The sequence below is a fragment of the Eumetopias jubatus genome, unplaced genomic scaffold (assembly GCF_037043125.1).
Source record: "Eumetopias jubatus isolate StellerSeaLion01/CBP00866 unplaced genomic scaffold, mEumJub1_p1.0 scaffold_4, whole genome shotgun sequence".
Classification (NCBI taxonomy): Eukaryota; Metazoa; Chordata; class Mammalia; order Carnivora; family Otariidae; genus Eumetopias; species Eumetopias jubatus.
In genome coordinates, this window is record NW_028274810.1 from 66,401,516 (window position 1) to 66,427,270 (window position 25,755).

General features: G+C 39.0%; 1 protein-coding gene across 1 annotated transcript; it reads left to right on the top strand.

Moving 5' to 3' along the window:
* Positions 1-6,834: 6,834 nt before the first annotated feature.
* LOC114212102 (protein SET-like) lies at positions 6,835-8,190 on the top strand. Its single transcript, XM_028106830.2, has one exon. It carries the CDS (start codon positions 6,849-6,851, stop codon positions 7,671-7,673), a length of 825 nt encoding a protein of 274 aa, XP_027962631.1. The 5' UTR covers positions 6,835-6,848; the 3' UTR covers positions 7,674-8,190.
* Positions 8,191-25,755: the final 17,565 nt, after the last annotated feature.

Below are 25,755 nucleotides of genomic sequence, written 5' to 3' on the forward strand. Positions count from 1 at the left end.
ATACACATTTCCAGTTCCAACTGGTGAGCACTTTAAACAATACTACTATTACTTTAATAAATGAATACTCTGATTTCTCTTTAGAAAATAATGTCTCAGGAAATAAATGTTTCACCAAAAAAATTTAACAAATTAAATGAAAACTTTTTAGGAAGGAAGAGGTAAAGATACAATTGAATTCTATTTTAATGGCAGATGGGGAGAGGGGATAATTGTATTTAAAGGTAGGCTTATCGTTGAATTTCTTAAATAATTTCACAGAAATGTGACAAAATATTTTAATTTCATTCAATAAATTACGGTTGCTTCACCTTCTTCAAAAATAAATAAATAACTGTAGGCTTAATGCCAAAAATTGATGGTATTCAAAACTACCCTTTAAAATGTCAAATCAGAGAGGAGGGGGCCAAGATGGCTGAATAAGAGGACCCTAAACTCACCCATCCCATGGATACAACTGGAGGACACTCACATCAGTGTAAATAACCCAGAAAATAACCTGAAGACTGACAGAACAAACTCCACAACTAAAGGCAGTGAAGAAGCCACATCAAAGAGGGTAAGAAGGGCAAAGACTCAGTAGGGAGTGAAATGGATGGAGAGCAAAATGGACCCATAGGTGGGAGGGAGCTGTAATGTGGAGAAGGAAGAGAAACAGATTATCACACTGAGAAGAGAGGAAGACAAATCCCCCAAACATTTGGCTTTGAAAATTAGAGGGGTGGGGGCACCTGGGTGGTTCAGCTGGTTAAGTGTCCAACTCTTGGTTTTGGCTCAGGTCATGATCTCATGGGTTGTGAGACTGAACCGTACATGGGGCTCTGCACTCAGTGGGGAGTCTGCTTGAGATTCTCTCTCTCTGTCCCTCCTGCTACTCTCGGTCTCTCTCCTTCTCTCAGAAGAATAAATAAATCTTTTAAAAAAATGAAAAAGAATATTAGAGGGGTCAAATTCCATGAATGCTTACAACAGGGAGATTTAAAGCCTGGAATTTTAAAAATCAGAGGGCTCAGCTCCAGGAGAGCCCAGAGGGTAATAGGAAGCTGAGTCCCTGCCCTTAAAGAAATAGTATGGCAAACAGCCCTCAGAGATACAGCATAGAAGTAGCAGTTTGAAAACCACCTGGGGCACATGGGATGTAGAGTTATTCACACACTTCAGAGCTCAGCCTGAAAGGCAGGGTTCCCAGAGGGACTTCCCCAGGAACAGGCACCATTTTCCCCCCTAACCCCCAGCATAAACACACAACCACCTGCAGGGACCAGCAAAGTGCCAACATTCACTACCTAACTTTCTTACAGGAAACTCCTCCCCTCCCCAACACCTCCCTTGATCCCATACTAGAGCAGATCTATCCCTTCCAGTCACATTTGCTTCAGTCCAGGTGCTGCAGTTCCCCTCCCTCAGAAGACCAGAGTAAACCTTGCCAAGGCTGCAGTTCCCAGGTCAGTCAGTCCTGTGGAAGACTGAGGCCCACCTTGTTATACCATGTTTCAAAATCTCCTGTTTGTTCAATTCAGTAAATTAAAAGGCCGCTTTTATTTTTGTTGGTCCAGCTTTTGTGTGTGTGTTTAAGAATAACACCAATGAAGAGAGAAGCATGTTGTTAAAATTCTAATTAAAAAAATAGTGCTGCCAAGACTCTTTTGTGGTTTCAAATAGAAGAGCTAAAATATAAGAATCTATAATTTAATAATTATCTACCCTCTGAATTAGAAACTCTAAGAATGAAACATAATTCTAAAAATTCAGAGTTATAAAAATTATCAGCCTTAACACTCAAAAAGACATCTTTAGTAGATTCAAAGAAGGATATAAAATATTTTAATATCTGATATTACTATTTGAGGAGATATAAACTAGCTGGCAAGTTTAGATCTCCTCAAGAATACTGGTTTCCTAAAATTTACTTTGCAACTTGGTTTGTTAAAGCACATGATATCATTTATGGCTTAAATAATCTCAACTTAGGAAAGGGGACAGGAAAACTGTGTTTATTCTTTAAAATTAAAGCTTTCTATATCTTGAATTTTAAAATTTTCAATTTTGGCCTTGGGTATAGAAAAAATTTTCAATACTCTTCTATTATTTTCTTTCCAAAACACCTTTCTCTATTTAAAAATATTCGATGGCACCTACTGCCTGTAGAATCAAGCCCAAATCTTAGCTTGGCATTCAAAGCCCTCCACAACCTGGTTGTCTATTTTTCTAGTCTTATCTTCCATCATTCTGTCCCTTGCCAGACTCCCACTCCTGCTACATGAGACTAGGATTTAATCCCAAAACAAGCTCCCTGTTGCACATGGATGTGTAATGCTGACCTCATTGCCAAGTAGCCCCTCTACTTCTCTGCCAAGCAAAATACTGGTCATAGATCAAGATCTAGTTCAGATTGCTTCTACCATACTACAACAAGTTCTTAAATGATTTCCCTGCAGTCCATCTGTGTATCACCTCTAAGCCAATCTTATGAAAATAATTGTTTTTATCCTTTTATTATCAGCCAATGACTGGGAGTTCTAGTTCAATATAGCAAACTAAACAATTTAGATGTGGGAAATTCTTCAGCATGTGACTCTTAAGAATGAGGACATTCTCCAACATTATAATAAAATAACCACATTCATGAAATTTAACATTGATATAATATTACTAATACATACTTCATAGTCAAATTTCCCCAATTATTCCAATAACGTTCTTTATAGTGAGAGAGAGAGAGAGAGAAAGAGGTCTAGTCTCCAATCAAGTATATCATGTTGCACTTAGTTGACATGTTTCTTTAGCCTCATTTAATAAAGAACAATTCCCTAGCTTTTTATTGGTTTTTCATGACATGGTTGTTTTTGAAGAATCCAGGACAGTTGCTTTGCAGAATATTCCTTAATTTGGGTTTATTTGATTGTTTTCTCATGATTAAATTTAGGTAATTTGGGGAACACCTGGGTGGCTAAGTTGATTAAGCATCTGCCTTTGGCTCAGGTCATGATCCCAAGGTCTTGGAATAAAGCCCTGCGTCAAGTTAGTGGGGAGCCTACTTCTCCCTCTCCCTCTCCCTCTGCCACTCCTCCTTCTTGTGCTCTCTCTCTCTCTTTCAAGTTAATACGTAAAATCTTTAAAAAAAAAACTTAGGTAAAATTGGAGGGGGAGGGCAGGAATACTGCATAGGAATTGTGTCCTTCTTGGTGCATCATAATGGGAGGCAAATAATGTCAATTGGTCCCATTTTTGGTGAAATAAAATCGATTATGGTTTTTAGAAGTTGGCTCTGGTGAGGGATGTCCCAGCCTGAAAGGCGCTCAGGTGGCTAAGTGGGGTAGAATCCTAGGTGGGACAGTATGGTCTCAGGACTCACAGGAAGAGCAGGGGTTCCTGAGTGCAGCAGAGTTCCTAGGCATCAGAGCACGGAAGCTGGCTGCAAGCAGTGAACCCAGGAGTGGGCTTTCAGTTTGGGGTTGCCATGAACCGTGAACTGGAATACAGTCAGGCGACTGCTCTCCATGCAGGGGTCCAACAAGCAGCAGAACTGACAAGACCCCAATTCCTCACCTGGGAGAAGTGGCACAGTAGCACACTGCAGGATTCTGCAAGGTTTGGAGACTAGAAAAGGGGTCGTGTGCCTGAGATAGAAATGCTGGGTGAGCACAGAGTGCAGACAGAGACCAAGGAAGCAGGAGTGATTGCTTTTCCCTGAGGGTGCACTGAGGAATGGGGCCCTGAGCTTTCAGCTCCAGGAGCCAGAGATTGCGAGGCTGCCATTTTCATTCTCATCCTCTAAAGCTGCGCAGAAAGCCTTCGGGAACAAAAGCCACATAGAGAAAACCAGAGCAGCTTACTTAGCCTGGCCGCCTGGCAAGGGCAGTGAAATTCTGCCCAGGGCAAAGACACTTGAGCATCAGGGAAACAGGCCCTGCCCCCAGAAGATCCACAAAAACATCCAACCAAGACCAAGTTTACTGATCAATGAGAACTGCAAAACTCCAGTGCTAGAGGAATTTAGCATAAAGAATTTGTGTCTTTTTTCCATGTTTTTTAGTCTTTCAATTTTAATTTTTTTCTCTTTCCTTTTTCAACCAATTTCTTATTTTATCAATTCGTTTTTAAATCTTTTTTAATTTTCATTTTTATAGTTACACTGTATCCCTTCATTGTATTTAATTTTATTTTTGTATATATATTTTCTTTCATTACAATTTTGAGATGCAGTTTCTTCTAACAGACCAAAATACACCCAGAATCTAGTGTATGGCTCTGTTCTCTTCACCTATCTGATATATTTCATGCTCTTTTTTCTTCTTCTTTTTTTTGTTAGTCTTTTTTAATTTTCATCTTTACAATTACATTCTATCCTTTCAATGTATTTAATTTTTTTGTATATATATATATATATATATATATATAAAAGTTTTTCTTTCTTTACAATTTTGGGATCGAGTTTTTTTTTTTAAAGATTTTTTATTTATTTATTCATGAGAGACAGAGGGAGAGGGAGAGAGAGAGAGAGAAGCAGAGGGAGAAGCAGGCTCCCAAGGAGCAGGGAGTCCGATGCGGGACTTGATCCCAGGACCCTGGGATCATGACCTGAGCCGAAGGCAGATGCTTAACCATCTGAGCCACCCAGGCGCCCTGGGATCGAGTTTTTAATAGACCAAAATACACACAGGATCCAGTGTACTGCTCTATTCTGTCTGCTTGTCTGATTATATTCTTTTTTTTCTTTTGTTTTTTTTTTTAATTTTTTTTCAGTTTTGGGTCTCTTCTGATTTGTTTAGTGTATATTTCCCTAGGGTTGTTGTTGCCATTTTAGTATTTTGTTCTCTTGTTCATCTGAGTGCATCTTGGCATTGGACAGGAGTCTGTAGGTTTTGGAGATTACAAAGGGGGTCATATGCCTGAGAAAGAAATGCTTGGATAGAATGACAAGACAGAAAAACTCACCTCAAAAAAGAGAATAAGAGGCAGTACTGACTGCCAGGGACCTAATCAGTATGGACATAAGTAAGATGTCAGAACTAGAATTCAGAATAACGATTATAAAGATACTAGCTGGGTTTAAAAAAAGCATAGAAGACACTAGAGAATCCCTTTCTAGAGAAATAAAAGAACTAAAATCTAATCAAGGTGAAATCAAAAAGGCTATTAATGAGATGCAATAAAAAATGGAGGCTCTAGGGATGCTTGGGTGGCTCAGTTGGTTAAGTGTCTGCCTTTGGCTCAGGTCATGACCCCAGGGTCCTAGGATCAAGTCCCACACTGGGCTCCTTGCTCAGCAGGGAGCCTGTTTCTCCCTCTGCCTGCTGCTCACCCTGCTTGTGCTCTCTCTCTCTGACAAATAAATAAATAAAATCTCTTAAAAAATGGAGGCTCTAACTGCTAGGATAAATGAGGAAGAAGAGAATTAGTAATATAGAAGACAAAATGAGAGAGAATAAAGAAGCTGAGAAAAAGAGAGATAAACAACTACTAGATCACGAGGGGAGAATCTGAGAGATAAGTGATACCATAAAGCAAAACATTAGAATAATTGGGATCCAGAAGAAGAGGAAAGAGAGAGAGGGGCAGAAGGTATATTGGAGCAAATTATACTGGAGAACTTCCTTAATCTGGGGAAGGAAACAGGTATGCAAGTCCAGGAGGCACAGAGAGCCTGCTCTCAAAATCAATAAAAATATGTCAACACCCCAACATATAATAGCAAAACTTGCAAATCTCAGAGACAAAGAGAAAATCCTGAAAGCAGCTGAGGACAAGAGGTCTATAACCTACAAGGGTAGAAACATTAGATTGGCAGCAGACTTATCCACAGAGATCTGGCAGGCCAAAAAAGGACTGGCATGATATATTCAGGGTGCTAAATGAGAAAAATATGCAGCCAAGAATACTTTATCCAGCTAGAATATCATTCAAAATAGAAGCAGTGAAAAAAGCTTCTGGGACAAACAGAAACTAAAAAAAACTGTGATCACCAAACCAGCCCTAAAAGAAATATTAAAAGGGATCCTTTAAGCAAAGAGAGAGCCCAAAAGTAACATACACCAGAAAGGAACAGAGACAATACACAGAAACAGTGACTTTACAGGTAATACGACAGCACTAAATTCATCTTTCAATAGTCACTCTGAATGTAAATGGGCTAAATGCCCCCATCAAAAGACACAGGGTTATCAAATTGGATAAAAAAGCAAGACCCATTGATAGGCTAACTGCAAGAGATTCATTTTTTGGCCCAAAGACACCTCCAGATTTAAAGTGAGGGGGTGGAAAACCATTTATCATGCTAATAGACATCAAAAGAAAGCTAGGGTGGCAATCCTTATATCAGACAAATTAGATTTTAAACCAAAGGCTGTAATAAGATATGAGGAAGGATACTATATCATAATTAAAGGGTCTATCCAACAAAAAGATCTAACAATTGTAAATATTTATGCCCCTAACATGGGAGAGCCAATTATATAAGCCAATTAATAACAAAATCAAAGAAACACATGGCCAACAATACAATAGCTCGCCATGAGGAGGAGGTGGAGGAGGAGGCGGCTCCGGGAGAGCGAGCAGCGAGCTGGACGGTGGAGCATGAGTGGGGGAGCCGAGCCGCCTGCCCGCCGCCGCCTCCCCTCAGTAAGCAGGAGCCCGGCCCGCGGCATGCCGCCCCAGCCCCTCCCTAGTCGTTGGGCCGCGAGGGCAGCGCGCATGAGCCAGGGGGAGGGAGAGTGAGCGAGTGAGCGCCAGGAGGAGGCGGCCAGACCAAGCGAGCGCTGGCGCGTGTGGCGTGAGGGGGAGCCACTGCCCGCCCCCTTCGCCCCCCCTCCGCACTCCCCGCCCTGCCCCGACCGGGGAGCAGCACCATGTCAGCGCCGGAGGTCAAAGTCAGTAAAAAGGAGCTCAACTCCAACCACGACGGGGCCGACGAGACCTCAGAAAAAGAACAGCAAGAAGCAATTGAACATATTGATGAAGTACAAAATGAAATAGACAGACTTAATGAACAAGCCAGTGAGGAGATTTTGAAAGTAGAACAGAAATATAACAAACTCCGCCAACCATTTTTTCAGAAGAGGTCGGAATTGATCGCCAAAATCCCCAATTTTTGGGTAACAACATTTGTTAACCATCCACAAGTGTCTGCACTGCTTGGGGAGGAGGATGAAGTGGCGCTGCATTATTTGACAAGAGTTGAAGTGACAGAATTTGAAGATATTAAATCAGGTTACAGAATAGATTTTTATTTTGATGAAAACCCTTACTTGGAAAATAAAGTTCTCTCCAAAGAATTTCATCTGAATGAGAGTGGTGATCCATCTTCAAAGTCCACCAAAATCAAATGGAAATCTGGAAAGGATTTGACGAAACGTTCAAGTCAAACACAGAATAAAGCCAGCAGGAAGAGACAGCATGAGGAACCAGAGAGCTTCTTCACCTGGTTTACTGACCACTCTGATGCAGGTGCAGATGAGTTAGGAGAGGTCATCAAAGATGATATTTGGCCAAATCCGTTACAGTACTACTTGGTTCCCGATATGGATGATGAAGAAGGGGAAGGAGAAGAAAATGATGATGAAGAAGAAGAAGGATTGGAAGATATCGATGAAGAAGGAGATGAGGATGAAGGTGAAGAAGATGAAGATGATGATGAGGGGGAGGAAGGAGAGGAGGATGAAGGAGATGACTAATGGAACACTGATGGATTCCAACCTTCCTTTTTTAATTTTCTTCAGTCCCTGGGAGCAAGTTGCCGTCTTTTTTTTTTTTTCCTCCTCTTGTGCTCATTCGCCCTGTTTTTTGAAGTCTCTTTTCTCTCCCTTTATACCATGGTTCTCAACTTATTTTGGGGGGAAATACCTTGAGCAGAATACAGTGGGAAAAGAATCTCTACCCCTTTCTGTTCCAAATTCATTTTTATCCCTTCCTGTCTCAACAAAAACTTTATGGAATCAACACCACCGTGCTCTGTGGGAAAAAAGAAAAACCTTCTGCTCCCTTAGCTCTGCTGGAAGCTGGAGGGTGCTAGGCCCCTGTGTAGTAGTGCATAGAATTCTAGCTTTTTTCCTCCTTTCTCTGTATATTGGGCTCAGAGATTATACTGTGTCTCGATGTGAATATGGACAGTTAGCATTTACCAACATGTACCTGTCTACTTTCTCTTGTTTAAAAAAAAGAAAAAAAAACTTTAAAAAATGGGGTTATAGAAGGACAAGAAAGGGCGGGGTTGAGATGTTTGGGTGGGTTAAGTGGGCATTTTGACAACATGGCTTCTCCTTTGGCATGTTTAATTGTGATGTTTAACTGACATCCTTGCAGTTTAAGATGACACTTTTAAAATAAAACTCTCTCCTAATGATGACTTGAGCCCTGCCACTCGATGGGAGAATCAGCAGAACCTGTAGGATCTTATTTGGAATTGACATTCTCTATTGTAATTTTGTTCCTATTTTTTTTTAAATTTTCTTTTTGTTTCACTGGAAAGGAAAGATGATGCTCAGTTTTAAACGTTAAAAGTGTACAAGTTGCTTTGTTACAATAAAACTAAATTTGTACACACACAAAAACAAAAACAAAAAAACAATACAATAATAGTAGGGGATGTTATCACCCCACTCACTGCAATGGACAGATCATCTAAGCAGAAGATCAACAAAGAAACAAGGGCTTTGAATGACATACTGGACCAGATGGACTTCATAGATATATTCAGAACATTCCATCCTAAAGCAAAAGAATACTCATTCATCTTGAGTGCACATGGAACATTCTCCAGAATAGATTACATATTGGGTCACAAATCAGGTCTCAACTGATACCAAAAGATTGGGATCATTCCCTGCATATTTTTGGACCACAAAGGTTTGAAACTAGAACTCAATCACAAGAGGAAATTTGGAAAGAACTCAAATACATGGAGGCTAAAGAGCATCGTCCTAAAGAATGAATGGGTCAACCAGGAAATTAAAGAAGAATTTTTTAAAAATTCATGGAAACAAATGAAAATGAAAACACAACTGTTCAAAACCTTTGGGATGCGGGCGCCTGGATGGCTCAGTTGGTTAAACGACTGCCTTCGGCTCGGGTCATGATCCTGGAGTCCTGGGATAAAGTCCTGCATCGGGCTTCCTGCTCAGTGGGGAGTCTGCTTCTCCCTCTGACCCTCTTTCCCTCTCGTGCTTTCTATCTCTCATTCTCTCTCTCTCAAATAAATAAATAAAATCTTAAAAAAAAAAAAAAACCTTTGGGATGTAGCAACAGTGGTCCTAAGAGGGAAGTATATGGCAATACAAGCCTTCCTCAAGAAACAAGAAAGGTCTCAAATATACAACCTAACATTAAACCTAAAGGAGCTGGAGAAAGAACAGCAAATAAAGCCTAAACCCAGCAGAAGAAGAGAAATAGTAAAGATCAGAGCAGAAATCAATGAAAGAGAAACCAAAAGAACAGTAGAACAGATCAACAAAACTAGGAGCTGGTTCTTTGAAAGAATTAATAAGACTGAGGGGCACCTGGGTGGCTCAGTTGTTAGGCATCTGCCTTCAGCTCAGGTCATGGTCCCAGGGTCCTGGGATCGAGCCCCAAATCAGGCTCCTTGTTCAGCGGGAAGCCTGCTTCTCCCTCCCCTGCTCCCCCTGCTTGTGTTCCCGCTCTTGCTGTGTCTCTCTCTGTCAAATAAATAAATAAATAAAATCTAAAAAGAATTGATAAGATTGATAAATCCCTAGCCCGACTTGTCAAAAAGAAAAGAGAAAGGACCCAAATAAATAAAATCATGAATGCAAGAGAAGAGATCACAACCAACATGGAAGAAATACAAACAATTATAAGAACATATTATGAGCAACTATATGTCAATAAATTAGGCAATCTGGAAGAAATGGATGCATTCCTAGAACATATAAGCTACCAAAACTGAAACAGGAAGAAATAGAAAACTTGAACAGACCCATAGCCTGCAAGGAAATTGAAGCAGTAATCAAAAATCTCCCAACAGGGGCGCCTTGGTGGCTCAGTCGTTAAGCATCTGCCTTCGGCTCAGGTCATGGTCCCAGGGTCCTGGGATCGAGCCCCACATCAGTCTTGGCTGCTTGGCAGGAAGCCCACTTCTCCCTCTTCCACTCCCCCTGCTTGTGTTCCCTGTCTCGCTGTGTCTCTCTTTGTCAAATAAATAAAATATTTAAAAAAAAAAAATCTCCCAACAAACAAGAGTCCAGGGCCAGATAGCTTCTCAGGGGGAATTCTTCCAAACATTTAAAGAAGAATTAATACCTATTCTTCTGGAGCTGAATCGAAATGGAAGGAAAACTTCCAAACTCTTTCTTTCTTTTTTTTTTTTTAAAGATTTTATTTATTTATTTGACAGAGAGACACAGCAAGAGAGGGAACACAAGCAGGGGGGTGTGGGAGAGGGAGAAGCAGGCTTCCCGTGGAGCAGGGAGCCTGATGCAGGGCTCGATCCCAGGACCCTGGGATCATGACCTGAGACGAAGGCAGATGCTTAATGACTGAGTCATCCAGGCACCCCCAAACTCTTTCTATGAGGCCAGCATTACCTTGATCCCAAAGCCAAAGACCCCACTAAAAAGGAGAATTACAGACCAATATCCCTGATGAACATGGATGAACATGAAAAAAATTCTCACCAAAATACTAGCCAAGGATCCAAGAGTACATTAAAAGGATTATTCACGGGCGCCTGGGTGGCTCAGTTGGTTAGGCGACTGCCTTCGGCTCAGGTCATGATCCTGGAGTCCCGGGATCGATTCCCGCATCGGGCTCCCTGCTCGGCAGGGAGTCTGCTTCTCTCTCTGACCCTCCCCCCTCTCATGTGCTCTCTCTCTCATTCTCTCTCTCTCAAATAAATAAATAAAATCTTAAAAAAAAAATAAAAGGATTATTCACCATGACCAAGTGGGATTTACTCCTGGGCACCAAGGTTGGTTCAACATCCGCAAATCAATCAATGTGATACACTACATAGATAAAAGAAAGGACAAGAACCACATGATCCTCTCAATAGATGCAGAAAAAGTATTTGACAAAGTACAGCATCCTTTCTTGATTAAAACTCTTCACAGTGTAGGGATAGAGGGAACATACCTCAATATCATAAAAGTTATATACATAAAGCCCACAGCAAATATTTTCAATGGGAAAAAACTGAGAGCTTTTCCCCTAAGGTCAGGAACATGGCAGGGATGTCCACTATCACCACTGCTATTCAACATAGTACTAGAAGTCCTAGCCTCAGCAATCAGAAAACAAAAAGAAATAAAAGGCATCTGAATTGGCAAAGAAGAAGACAAAACTCTCACTCTTTGCAGATGACATGATACTCTATGTGGAAAACCCAAAGACTCCAGCCAAAATTGCTAAACTCATACAAGAATTCAGCAACATGGCAGGATAAAATCAATGCACAGAAATCAGTTGCATGTCTATACACTAACAATGAGACGAAAGAGAAATTAAGGAGTAGATCCCATCTACAATTGCACCCAAAACCATAACATACCTAAGAATAAACCTAACCAAAGAGGCAAATGATCTGTCCTCAGAAAACCATAGAACACTCATGAAAGAAATTGGGAAAGACACAAAGAAATGGAAAAATGTTCCATGCTTGTGGATTGGAAAAACAAATATTGTGAAGATGTCTATGCTACCTAGAGCAGTCTACACATTCAGTGCAATCCCTATCAAAATACCAACAATTTTTTTCCACAGAGCTGGAACAAATAATCCTAAAATTTCTATGGAACCAGAAAAGATCCTGGATAGCCAGAGGAATGTTGAAAAAGAAAACCAAAGCTGGTGGCCTCACAATTCCAGACTTCAAGCTCTATTACAAAGCTGCCATCATCAAAACAGTATGGTACTGGCACAAAAACAGACACATAGATCAAGGGAACAGAATCGAGAGCCCAAAAATGGACCCTCAACTCTATGGCCAACTAATCTTTGACAAAGCAGGAAAGAATGCCCAATGGAAAAAAGACAGTCTCTTCAACGAGTGGTGTTGGGAAAACTGGACAGCCACATGTAGAAGAATGAAACTGAACCATTTCCTTACACCATACACAATAGACTCAAAATGGATGAAAGACCTAAATGTGAGACAGGAATCCATCAAAATCCTAGAGGAGAACACAGGCAGCAACCTCTGTAACCACAGCCACAGCAACTTCTTGCTAGACACGTCTCCAAAGGCAAGGGAAACAAAGGCAAAAATGAACTATTGGGACTTCATCAAGATAAAAAGCTTTTGCACAGCAAAGGAAACAGTCAACAAAACCAAAAGAAAACCGACAGAATGGGAGAAGATATTTGCAAATGACTTATCAGATAAAGGGCTAGCATCCAAAATCTATAAAAAATTTATCAAACTCAACACCCAAAGAACAAATAATCCAATAAAGAAATGGGGAGAAGACAGGAACAGACATTTCTCCAAAGAAGATATCCAAATGGCCAACAGACACATGAAAAAATGTTCAACATCCCTCAACATCAGGGAAATACAAATCAAAACCACAATGAGAAAACACCTCACACCAGTCAGAATGGCTAAAATTAACAAATAAGGAAAAGACAGATGTTGGCGAGTATGCATAGAAAGGGGAACCCTCTTAACATTGTTGCTGGGAATGCAAGCTGCTGCAGCCATTCTGGAAAACAGTATGCAGGTTCCCCAAAAAGTTAAAAATGGAGCTACTCTATGACCCGGCAATTGCACTACTGTGTATTTACCCCAAAGATACAAATGTAGTGATCCGAAGAGGCATGTGCACCCCAATGTTTATAGCAGCAATATCCACAATAGCCAAACTATGGAAAGAGCCCAGATGTCCATCAACAGATGAATGGATAAAGAAGAAGTGGTATAAATATATAAATATAAATATATATATATACATATACATATATATATATACACATACATACACACACACACACACACACAATGGAATCCTACTGAGCCATCAAAAAAATGAAATCTTATCATTCACAATGATGTGGATGGAACTAGAGGGTATTATGCTAAGCGAAATAAGTCAATCAGAGAAAGACTATTATATGATCTCACTGATATGTGGAATTTGAGAAACAAAACAGAGGATCATAGGGGAAGAGAGAAAAAATAAAACAAGATGAAATCAGAGAGGGAGACAAACCATAAGAGACTCTAAATCATAGGAAACAAAATGAGGGTTGCTGGAGGGGGAAGGAGGTGGGGGGATGGGGTAACTGAGTGATAGACATTAAGGGGGGCACGTGAGGTAATGAGCACTGGGTATTTTATAAGACTGATAAATCACTGACCTCTACCTCAGAAATCAATAAATACATTATATGTTAATTAATTGTATTTAAATTTAAAAAATATAAAAACAAATTTGATCACTTTGATCACTTTTAGTTTTCACTGGAAAAGTAGTTTCTTCTCTTTTTGTACATAATCTGTGAGTATGTACAGATACTTTGAGAATGTGAATATCATGTTCTCAACTATCTTAAACTTAGTGTTTTAGTACACATTGACTTCTTGCATACATCATTACTAAGGAGATTGCAAATAGTGATTTCCTAATTCTATCATTCTTTCTACATTTATCAGTTGGCTTTCTGTCCTTATCACTTTAATTTTTTAAAAAAGTTATCAGGATGGATTCATGGATCCTTTTTTACTCAATATGTTACAATTTATTATTACTCATTTTGTCCTCAAATTTTTCCTAATTTAACAAGTGGGAGCCTCTTTAAGCTAGTTTAGGTATTCTTCTGACATAGTCCCATCAATTTATGAGTACTTTCTTACTTTAGGTGCAAGAAAATGTTTCCGGTTTACTTCATACTTTCCTTTCCCCAGTCCTATAATTAATCATTTTTTTAAAGATTTTTTATTTATTTATTTGACAGAGACACAGCGAGAGAGGGAACACAAGCAGGAAGAGTTGAAGAGGGAGAAGCAGGCTTCCCTCTGAGCAGGGAGCCTGATGTGGGGCTCGATCCCAGGACCCCGGGACCATGACCCGAGCCGAAGGCAGATGCTTAACGACTGAGCCACCCAGGCGCCCCTAATTAATCATTTCTTCAAGGAATATTGTTTCTTTTAGTGGAGAATAGTTTTTAGAAACCAAGTCTGGGCATTAACTGTGTTGATACATGGGATGAGATATCAGTATTAGGAAATATAGTATGAACACATATAGTATAAAGATACTAATGCTAATAATAGTATTACAAGTATCAGTGTAAATAAATAAATACACGCACAAACACACAATGCATATACATACATACTAATACTCCTAATTCCAACCCAATACCACATCACAGGGTTTTTTTCTTTTCTTCCGCAGCCCTAGTCTGCATGAAGGTCAGATAAGGCTCCTCTAAGAAGTGATATTTGAGATGAAATCAGAATAATATTTAAGAGCCAGACATATAAACTCTAGAAGCAGATCTTTACAAGCAGACAGAACAAGTACAAAGGCCTAAGGCAGAAATAAGTGTGGTACATTGGAGAAATGGAATGGCCAGGGTGGATGGAATGTATTGAACAAGGAAGTGTTTCAAAACCAAGTCAATGAGGCAGGAAGCAGTTGCCTCACATAAAGCTGTATAGGGTATGTTAAGGAGTTTGGAATGTATTTTAGCACAGCAGGACATTGGAAGTTTTTGAGAAGGGGATTACAGTAATCTGATTTATATTTCAAAATATTACTCTGGATGTTGTATAGAGAATGAATTGTTCAAGGGCAAGAGAAAAAAAGCAGGGAGATAATTATGACACGTGGTAAGATAAAATGATGACTAAGATTAGAGTAGCAACAGATGAGATATAAGAGAATAAATCTGAGGGATATTTTGGAGGCAGAACTAACAGGAATAATCCTGAATTCTCAAATGGTTTTTATACATCTACTATGTGCTATGTATTGTGGTTAATCCTGGGGATAGAAACATTAAGAAGAGACAAACCCTATTTGTAAGGGGTTCATAATCTAGTGGTTGGGGGATAGATACACGAATAACTTTAATGTCGTGTGATGAACACATAACCATAGAGTTAACAATAACATCTATTGAATTTAGTACTAAAGTGTAAGTACAGAGGAAGAAGAAAATGTGCCTGAATCAGAAAGTGGTGATAGATTTCATAAAGGACATAGAGAACTGTCTTCTTTTCCAGTTTGCTGAGATATAATTGACACATAACATTGTGTAAGTTTAAGGTGTACAACATGCTAATTTGATACATATATATTGTAAAATGATTACCACCATAGTGTTAGGTAATACTTCTATCATGTCCCATGACATTTAAGATCTACTCTCTTAGCAACTTCTAAATATGTAATATTACAAGTATTATTAACTACAATCACCATGCTGTACATTACATCCCCAGAACTTATTATTCTTATAACTAGAAGTTTGTACCCTTTGACCACAGAGAACTATCTTTTAAAGATAAAGGAGTGCAGAATAAAATAGACATAGGTGGATGAAACAGCCTGGTGAATTTCAGAAATCCTTAGGATGACTAGAACGTAGAGTTTAAGAAAGGGATTCGAGTTAGGTGGAAGCAATTGAGGGGTTTTAAGTGAGGTGAGATAATATTAGATTTGCATTTATAAAGTATCATTCTGGTTTTATAAGAAAAAAGATTTGAGAAATAAGTTGATTTCCCCAACTTACTCCTTGAAAGAAGTTTCCACACTACAGAGGTGGGAAGGGAAATTCAGTTTGGTGATTTTTTTTTTTTTTAATTCCAGTACAATTAATTACAATATAGTGACTCGACAGTTCCATATATTACTCAGTGCTTATCAAGATAAGTGCACTCTTAATCCCCTTCACCTATTTCACCCATGCCCCCACTCACCTCCCCAGTGGTAACCATCTGTTTGTTCTCTATAGTTGAGTATGTTTTTTGGTTTATCTTTTCTTCCTCCTTTGTTTGCATTTTGTTAAATTCTACATATGAGTGAAATCATATGGTATTTGTCTTTCCCTGATTGGCTTATTTTGCTTAGCATTACGCTCTCTAGATCCATGCATGGTGTTGCAAATGGCAAGATTTAATTATTTTTGTGACTGAATAATATTCCATTGTGTGTGTGTGTCTACATATATGTATATGTACCCCAATAAACAGAGGGGGTGAATGTATCCTTCTGAATGCATGTTTTTGGATTATTTTGGGGTAAATACCCAGTAGGGTGATTACTGGATCAAAGGATAGCTCTATTTATAATTTCTTGAGGAACCTCCATACTATCTTCCAAAGTGGCTGCACCAGTTTGCATTCCCACCAACAGTGCAAGAGGGTTCCTTTTTCTCCACATTCTTGCCAACACCTGTTACTTCTTGTGTTTTTTATTTTAGCCATTCTAACAGGTGTGAGGTGATACCACATTGTGGTTTTGATTTGTATTTCCCTGATGATCAGTGGTGTTGAGCATCTTTTCATGCGTCTGTTGGCCTTTTGGATGTCTCCTTTGGAGAGAGGTCTGTTCATATCTTCTGCCCTTTTTTTTTAAGATTTTATTTATTTATTTATTTATTTATTTATTTATTTGAGAGAGAGAGAGAGAGAGAGAGAGAGAAAGACAGCACAAGCAGGGGGAAGCGGCAGAGGGAGAGGGAGAAGCAGACTCCCCACCAAGCAAGGAGCCCAATGCGGGACTCGATCCCAGGACTCCAGGATCATGACCCAAGCCGAAGGCAGATGCCCAACTGACTGAGCCACCCAGGCGCCCCCTTCTGCCCATTTTAAATTGGACTATTTGTTTTTTGGGTGTTGAGTTGTATCAGTTCTTTATATATTCTAGGTATTAACAACTTATCAGCTATGTCATTTGCTAATATCCTCTCCCATTCAGTAGGTTATCTTTAGTTTTATTGGTTGTTTATTTTGCTGTGCAGAAGCTTTTTATTTTGATGTAGTCCAATAGTTTATTTTTGCTTTTATTTCCCTTGCCCGAGGGGACATATCTAGAAAGATGTAGCTACAGCCAATGTCAGAGAAATTACTGTCTGTCCTCTCTTCTAGGATTTTTATGATTTCAGGATTCACATTTAGGTCTTTAATCCATTTTGAGATTATTTTGGTGTATGGTATAAGAAAGTGGTCCAGTTTCATTCTTTTGCATATAGCTGTCTAGTTTTCCCAACACCATTTGTTGAAGAGACTGTCTTCTTCCCACTGGATATCCTTTCCTGCTTTGTCAAAGATTAACTGACCCTATAATCATGGGTTTATTTCTGGGCTTTCTATTCTGTTCTATTGATCCATGTGTCTATTTTTGTGCCGATACTATACTGTTTTGATTACCCAAGCTTTGTAGTATATCTTCATATCTGGGATGGTGATGCTTTCAGTTTTTTCTTTTTCAAGCTTGCACTGGCTATTTGGGGTCTTCTATGGTTTCATACAATTTTAGGACCATTTGTTCTAGTTCTGTGAAAAATGCTGTTGGTATTTTGAAACGGATTGCATTAAATCTGTAGATTGCTTTGGGTAGTATGGACATTTTAACAATATTTCTTTTTTCCAATCCATGAGCATGGAATATCTTTCCATTTTCTTGTCATCTTCAATTTCTTTCATTAGTGTTTTATGGTTTTCAGAGTACAGGTCTTTCACCTCCTTGGTTAAGTTGATTCCCAATACTTTACTATTTTTGGTGCAATTGTAAATGGGATTGGTTTCTTAGTTTCTCTTTCTGCTATTTCATTATTAGTGTATAGAAATGCAACAGATTTCTGTATATTTGATTTTGTACTCTGTGACTTTACTGAAGATCCGTTTATTAGTTCTAGTATTTTTTTTTTTTTTTTGCTGGAGTCTTTAGGTTTTTTTTTTTAAAGATTTTATTTATTCATTCATGAGAGACAGAGGGAGAGAGAGAGAGAGAGAGAGAGAGAGAGAGAGAAGCAGGCCCTCAAGGAGCAGGGAGCCCAATGCGGGACTTGATCCCAGGACACTGGGATCATGACCTGAGCCGAAGGCGGACGCTTAACCATCTGAGCCACCCAGGCGCCCCAGGTTTTTTTATATATAGTATCATGTCATCTGCAAATAGTGAGAGTTTTACTTCTTTCTTACTAATTTGGATGCCTTTTATTTCTTTTTGTTGTCTGATTGTTTTGGCTAGGACTTCCAGTACTGTGTTGAATGAATGCAGTGAGAGTGGACATCCTTGTCTTGTTCCTGATCTTAGAGGACAAGTTCTCAGTTTTTTGTTTGTTTTTACCCATGAGGATGATGTTAGCTGTGGGTTTTTCACATATGGCCTTTATTACACTGAGGTATATTCCTTCTACTTTGTTGAGGGTTTTTAACATGAAGGGATATTGTACTTTGTCAAATGTTTTTTTCTGCATATATTGAAATGATCTATTGTTTTTATCCTTTCTTTTGTTGATATGATGTATTATGTTGATTGATTTGTGAATATTGAACGATCCCTGTATCCCAGGAATAAATCGCACTTGGTCATAATGAATGCTTGTTTTAATGTATTGTTGGATTTGATTTGCTAATATTTTGTTGAGGATTTTTGCATCTATGTTCATCAGAGATATTGGCCTGTAGCTCTTTTTTTTTTTTTTTTTTTAGTGACTTTATCCAGTTTTGGTATCAGGATAATGCTGATTTTTTTTTATTAATATCAGTATTTGTTTATTCTGGGAACTCACATCTGACTTTTTATATTTTTCATGGTACTTCTGTGGATTTTAAAATACAAAAGCAAGCAAAGCAGATATTTTCCCCAAAGAACACAAGTTTTACTGCTTTCCAGTTTTGTTTTGTTTTTTAATCTCTGGGCTGCTGCTGAAGGTATTATCATAATCTTCAAGAGCATCTGACCATTTCTTGAAGACACAATTTAATGCATCAGCTTTGACAGATGCTTTTATTTCCAACTTTATAGAGGTAAAACTGAAAAATAAAATTGTATATATTTAACATGTACAACATGATGATATACACACACATTGTAAAACATTTACCACAATTAAGTTAATTAACATTTGATCACCTTCCATAGTTACCTTTTTTTGAGTGTGTTTGGTGAGAAAGTTTAAGATCTACTCTCAGCAAATTCCAAGTATACAATACAGTACTGTTAACTATAGTCACTATGCTGTACATCAGATCCTCAGGACTTACTCATTTTATGCTTGAAAACTTGACTGTTGACTAATATCTCCCCATTTTCTCCAACCCCACCTCCTGGTAATGGTGATTTTACTCTCTGTTTCTATAAATGCAATTTTTTTTTTAGATTTCACATGTAAGTGATAGCACATAGTATTTGTCTTTCTCTGTTTGGCTTATCTCACTTAGCATAATGCCTTCCAACATTCCAGTGTGTGTGTGTGTGTGTGTGTGTGTGTGTGTGTGTGTGTGTGTGTTATTTTCTTTAGCCATTCATTCATTGATGAATATTTAGGTTGTTTCCAAATGTTGGCTATTGTAAATAATGCTGCAAGGAACACAGGGGTACAGAAACTTCTTCAAGATACTGATTTTGTCATTTAAAGAAGAATTAATACCTATTCTTCTGAAACTGTTCCAAAAAATAGAAATGGAAGGAAAACTTCCAAACTCATCTTATGAGGCCAGCATTACCTTGATACCAAAATCAGACAAAGACCCCATCAAAAAGGAGAATTACAAACCAATATCCCTGATGAATATGGATGCAAAAATTCTCACCAAAATACTAGCCAATAAGATCCAACAGTACATTAAAAGGATTACTCACCACGACAAAGTGGGATTCATTCCCGGGCTGCAAGGTTGGTTCAATAACCACAAATCAATCAATGTGATACAAAACATTAATAAAAGAAAGAACAAGAACCACATGATCCTCTCAATAGATGCAGAAAAAACATTTGCAAAGTACAGCATCCTTTCTTGATTAAAACTCTTCACAGTGTAGGGACAGAGGGTATATATCTCAATATCATAAAAGCCATCTATGAAAAACCCACAGCAAGTATCATTCTCAATGGGGAAAAACTGAGAGCTTTCCCCCTAAGGTCAGGAACACGGCAGGGATGTCCACTATCACCACTGCTATTCAACATAGTACTAGAAGTCCTAGCCACAGCAATCAGACAACAAAAAGAAATCAAAGGCATCCAAATCGGCAAAGAAGAAGTCAAACTCTCACTCTTTGCAGATGATATGATACTTTATGTGGAAAACACAAAAGACTCCACCCCAAAACTCCTAGAACTCATATAGGAATTCAATAAAGTGGCAGGATATAAAATCAATGCACAGAAATCAGTTGCCTTTATATATACCAACAACAAGACAGAAGAAAGAGAAATTAAGGAGTCAATCCCATTTACAATTGCACCCAAAACCGTAAGATACTTAGGAATAAATCTAACCAAAGAGGCAAAGAATCTGTACTCAGAAAACTATAAAACACTCATGAAAGAAATTGAGGAAGACACAAAGGAATGGAAATATGTTCCATGCTCATGGATTGGAAGAAAAAATATTGTGAAGATGTCTATGCTACCTAGAGCAATCTACACATTTAATGCAATCCCTATCAAAATACCATCCACTTTTTTCAAAGAAATGGAACAAATAATCCTAAAATTTGTATGGAACCAGAAAAGACCCCGAATAGCCAGAGGAATGTTGAAAAAGATAACCAAAGCTGGTGGCATCACAATTCCAGACCTCAAGCTTTATTACAAAGCTGCCATCATCAAGACAGTATGGTACTGGCACAAAAACAGACACATAGATCAAGGGAACAGAATCGAGAGCCCAAAAATGGACCCTCAACTCTATGGTCAACTCATCTTTGACAAAGCAGGAAAGAATGTCCATTGGAAAAAAGACAGTCTTTTCAACAAATGGTGTTGGGAAAATTGGACAGCCACATGCAGAAGAATGAAACTGGACCATTTCCTTACACCACACACAAAAATAGACTCAAAATGGATGAAAGACCTAAATGTGAGGCAGGAATCCATCAAAATCCTTGAGGAGAACACAGGCAGCAACCTCTTCAATCTCAGCCACAGCAACTTCTTCCTAGAAACATCACCAAAGGCAAGGGAAGCAAGGGCAAAAATGAACTATTGGGACTTCATCAAGATAAAAAGCTTTTGCACAGCAAAGGAAACAGTCAACAAAACCACAAGGCAACCAACAGAATGGGAGAAGATATTTGCAAATGACATACCAGATAAAGGGCTAGCATCCAAAATCTATAAAGAACTTATCAAACTCAACACCTAAAGAACAAATAATCTAATCAAGAAGTGGACAGAAGACATGAACAGACATTTTTCCAAAGAAGACATCCAAATGGCCAACAGACACATGAAAAAAGTGCTCAACATCGCTCGGCATCAGGGAAATCCAAATCAAAACCTCAATGAGATACCACCTCACACCAGTCAGAATGGCTAAAATTAACAAGTCAGGAAACGAAAGATGTTGGCGATGATGCAGAGAAAGGGGAACCCCCTACACCATTGGTGGGAATGCAAGCTGGTGCAGCCACTCTGGAAACCAGTATGGAGGTTCCTCAAAAAGTTGAAAATAGAGCTACCATATGACCCAGCAATTGCACTACTGGGCATTTACCCCAAAGATACAAAGGTAGTGATCCGAAGAGGTATGTTCACCCCAGTGTTTATAGCATCAATGTCCACAATAGCCAAACTATGGAAAGAGCCAAGATATCCATCGACAGATGAATGGATAAAGAAGATGTGGCATATATATACAATGGAATATTATGTAGTCATCAAAAAATGAAATCTTGACATTTGCAGTGACATGGATGGAACTAGAGGGTATTATGCTAAGCAAAATAAGTCAATCAGAGAAAGACATGTATCATATGACCTCACTGATATGAGGAATTCTTAATCTCAGGAAACAAACTGAGGGTTGCTGGAGTGGTGGGGGTGGGAGGGATGGGGTGGCTGGGTGATAGACATTGGGGAGGATATGTGCTATGGTTAGCGCTGTGAATTATGTAAGACTGATGAATCACAGACCCGTACCTCTGAAACAAATAATACATTATATGTTAAAAAAAAAAAAGAAGATAGTAGGAAGGGAAAAATGAAGAGGGGGAATCAGAGAGGGAGATGAACCACGAGAGACTATGGACTCTGAGAAACAAACTGAGGGTTCTAGAGGGGAGGGGGTGCGGGGATGGGTTAGCCTGGTGATGGGTATTAAAGAGGGTACGTTGAATGGAGCACTGGGTGTTATACGCAAAAAATGAATCATGGAACACTACATCAAACACTAATGATGTAATATATGGTGATTAACATAACATAAAATTAAATTTAAAAAAAGATACTGATTTTGTTTCTTTCAGATATATATCCAGAAGTAGAACTGCTGGACAATATGGTAGTTCTTTTATTTATTTATTTATTTTTTAAAGATGTATTTATTTATTTGAGAGAGAGAGAATGAGAGAGAGAGAGTACATGAGAGGGGGGAGGGTCAGAGGGAGAAGCAGGCTCCCTTACTGAGCAGGGAGCCCGATGTGGGACTCAATCCCGGGACTCCGGGATCATGACCTGAGCCGAAGGCAGTCGCTTAACCAACTGAGCCACCCAGGCGCCCATGGTAGTTCTTTTAATCTTTGGGGAACCTCCATACTATTTTCCATGATGGCAGTAATAATTTACATTCCCACCAAGGATTCCCTTTTCTCCACATCCTTGTTTTTTATTTTAGCCATTCTAACAGGTGTGAAGTGACATCTGTGACATCTTGTGGCTTTGATTTGCATTTCCCTGATGATTAGTGACTTTGAGCACCTGTTGGCTATTTGTATGTCTTCTTTGGAAAAATTTCTCTTCAGTTCTTCTGCCATGGCTCACTCTTGAACTACTACATGCATAGGTAAAAATCCAAGGTATCCAGGGGCAAAACAACAGCTGGAGAGCTGAAAGAGCCAAGCAGATACTTCAGTTATTGTCTACCACAGTGGAGACAGATTTAACCTATAAAAGCTTACTTGATTCAAGTAAGAGAAAAAGCTCTAAGACTGATAAATAGCTCTAACTTGAATCATCACTATATAGAGATGTGGTTCCTCAACCAGTTCCCAGATTTGATTTAGTTCTCAGGCTCAGAGCCTTTTAGATAAAAGATGGCCTTTGAGGAAGGGCCCAGCTGCTTTGCTAAAAATTTACATTGCAAATTTTATTACATAGTAAATCTTCCTCCTACACTTCCCCCCAAATATTTGCAGCCATTTGCCAGTGTGAGAGTGCATTGGGCTAAGGGAAATATCCAGATTTAAAAAAATAGATTACCAGGTACTGGCTGTGACTGACACTAATTCCTGGAGATCTGAAATGTCACAGTGGTCCCCTAGTCAAAACAGGGGCCTATGGAGGTGAGGTCATTAATGTAGTTTTAGATTGGTCCAACTCAGTGAGCCCAGTGGGTTCCAAACCAAACCTGTGGTTATTTCCTCCAGTCCTAGAAAGCATAATTGGAATAGGCATACTTGGCAAATGGCAAAATCTCCACATTGGTTCCCTAACCCATAGGATGAGGGCTAGTACGGTAGCAAAAACCAAGTGGAAGCCACTAGAACTGCTTCCCCCTCCCAAAATAATAAACCAAAAGCAATACACATAGAGAGATTAGAGACTAATGTCACTTGAAAGATTCAGGAGTGGTGATTCTTGTCATATCTCTTTTCAAGTTGCCTATTTGGCCTGTGCAGAAGACAGATAAATCTTAGAAAATGAAAATGGATTGTTCCAAACTACTTAATCAGGTAGCCCCTCTAATTATAGCTACTGTTCCTGGTGTTGCTTCATTGGTGGAGCAAATGATTTGCTCCACCAATGAAGCATCTTGTATATGCATCACCAATAGTATCTTGTATATGCTATTCACCTATTCACAATAGCATCTTGTATATGCTATTCACCTATTCCTCCATTAAATACTTTTTTTCTTTATTCCTGTTAGCATGGACCACAAGATGCAGTTTTATTTCATCTCTAAGGGTCAGCACTAACACCTTCACTGTTCTACTGCAGGGCTAGATTATCTCTCTAGCTCTCTGTCATAATCTAGTATAAATGGGCCTTAATCTTCATTCCATACAAATGGACACCACAGCACATTTGTGATATCATGCTTACCGGACATGGTGAACAAGCATCAGTAACTACCCTAGATAATTTGGTAAGATATATGCATGCCAGAGGGTGGACACCACACCACATTTGTGATATCATGCTTACTGGACATGGTGAACAAGCATCAGTAACTACCCTAGATAATTTGGTAAGATGTATGCATGCCAGAGGGTGGAAATAAATTCTACAAAATTCAAGGGCCTGTTGCTTCAGTAAAATTACTAAGCATCCAGTGGTCTGGAGCATGTCCAGATATCCCTTCTAAAGTGAAAGACTAGTTGCTGCATCGGATACCTCCAACCACTAAGAAAGAGGCACAATGCATAGTGGGCTCCTTTGGATATTGAAGGTAACATATACTTCATTTGGATGTGTGACTTGGACCCACTTACTAAGTAACCTGAAAGAGGCTCCAGTTCTGAATATGGCCTGGAAGAATAGAAAGCTCTGCAACAGATCCAGGCTGCTAAGTTAGTTGTTCTGCCACATAGCAGATCCATGCTATGTGAAGTGCTTGTAGCAAATAGATATACTCTATAGAGACTTTAGCAGGCAACTCCAGGTTAACAAGAGTCTACAGGATTCTAAACAAAGCTATGTTATCACCTGCCAATAATTAGTCTTTTGGAAACATCCTCTGGCTTACTATTAGACTAGTAGGGACTTAACATGTGACCATGGCCACCAACTTACCTTTGAGTTCAACTGTTCACCATGAACTGGTGTTGTCTGATTTCTAAGACATAAAGTTAGGCATGCAGATCTGCATTCAATTACAAATGGCATTAAGGATAGATAAAATTGCATTTGAGCAGATTCTTAAAAGCACAAAGAAACTGCATAAGAAAATGGTTAAATACCCATGGCTCTTACTCCAGCTACACGGTCTTCTCTCTCTCACCACATAACCTATGGCATCAAGTAGAGTTACTTACCATCATTTGACTGAGAAAAAAAATACTTGAGCCTGATTTTCAGACAGTTCTACATGATATGTCAGCATCATCTCAAAGTTCACAGATGGAGTACAAGAGCCTTGCTCATGTTTGGCCTTGATAGGCAGTGGTGAAAATTTCAGTAAGCATAACTTCGAGCAGTGACCTAGCTGTATAGCCTGGAAGGATAAATGTGCCGAGGTATAGAGTTTTACCAATTCACTGGCAGTGGGTAATGGTTTGGCAGAATGGCTGGGGACTTGTAAGGAATACAATTGGAAAATTAGTGACAAGGAGTCTAGGAATGATATATGTAGGTAAGTTTCTCTGAATGGGCATAGAATATGAATATAAGTGAGTCTTAAGTAAATGTTCCCCAAAGAGCAATATCAGAAGAAATGTTAATAATTAAGTGGACAAGATGATCCATTCCATGGATGTCAGCCTCTTTCAAAAGCTACCCTTGCTACTGCTATGAATAATAAACTGTCCTTTGTCACTGACCCAAGAGACACAAAACTATTGAAGGCTAACTTGTCAGAGGGCATACATGGTGAAATCTCAGATCCTTCACAGTTCTTGAAAATAAGATTATTTTAGACTGGTTTAATTTCATGTGTACTGCTCATTAGTCTTTTCAAAGAGA

What these genes read in the sequence shown, in the direction of transcription:
- LOC114212102 (XM_028106830.2), top strand. Translation starts at nt 6,849, where the DNA reads ATGTCAGCGCCGGAGGTCAAAGTCAGTAAAAAGGAGCTCAACTCCAAC.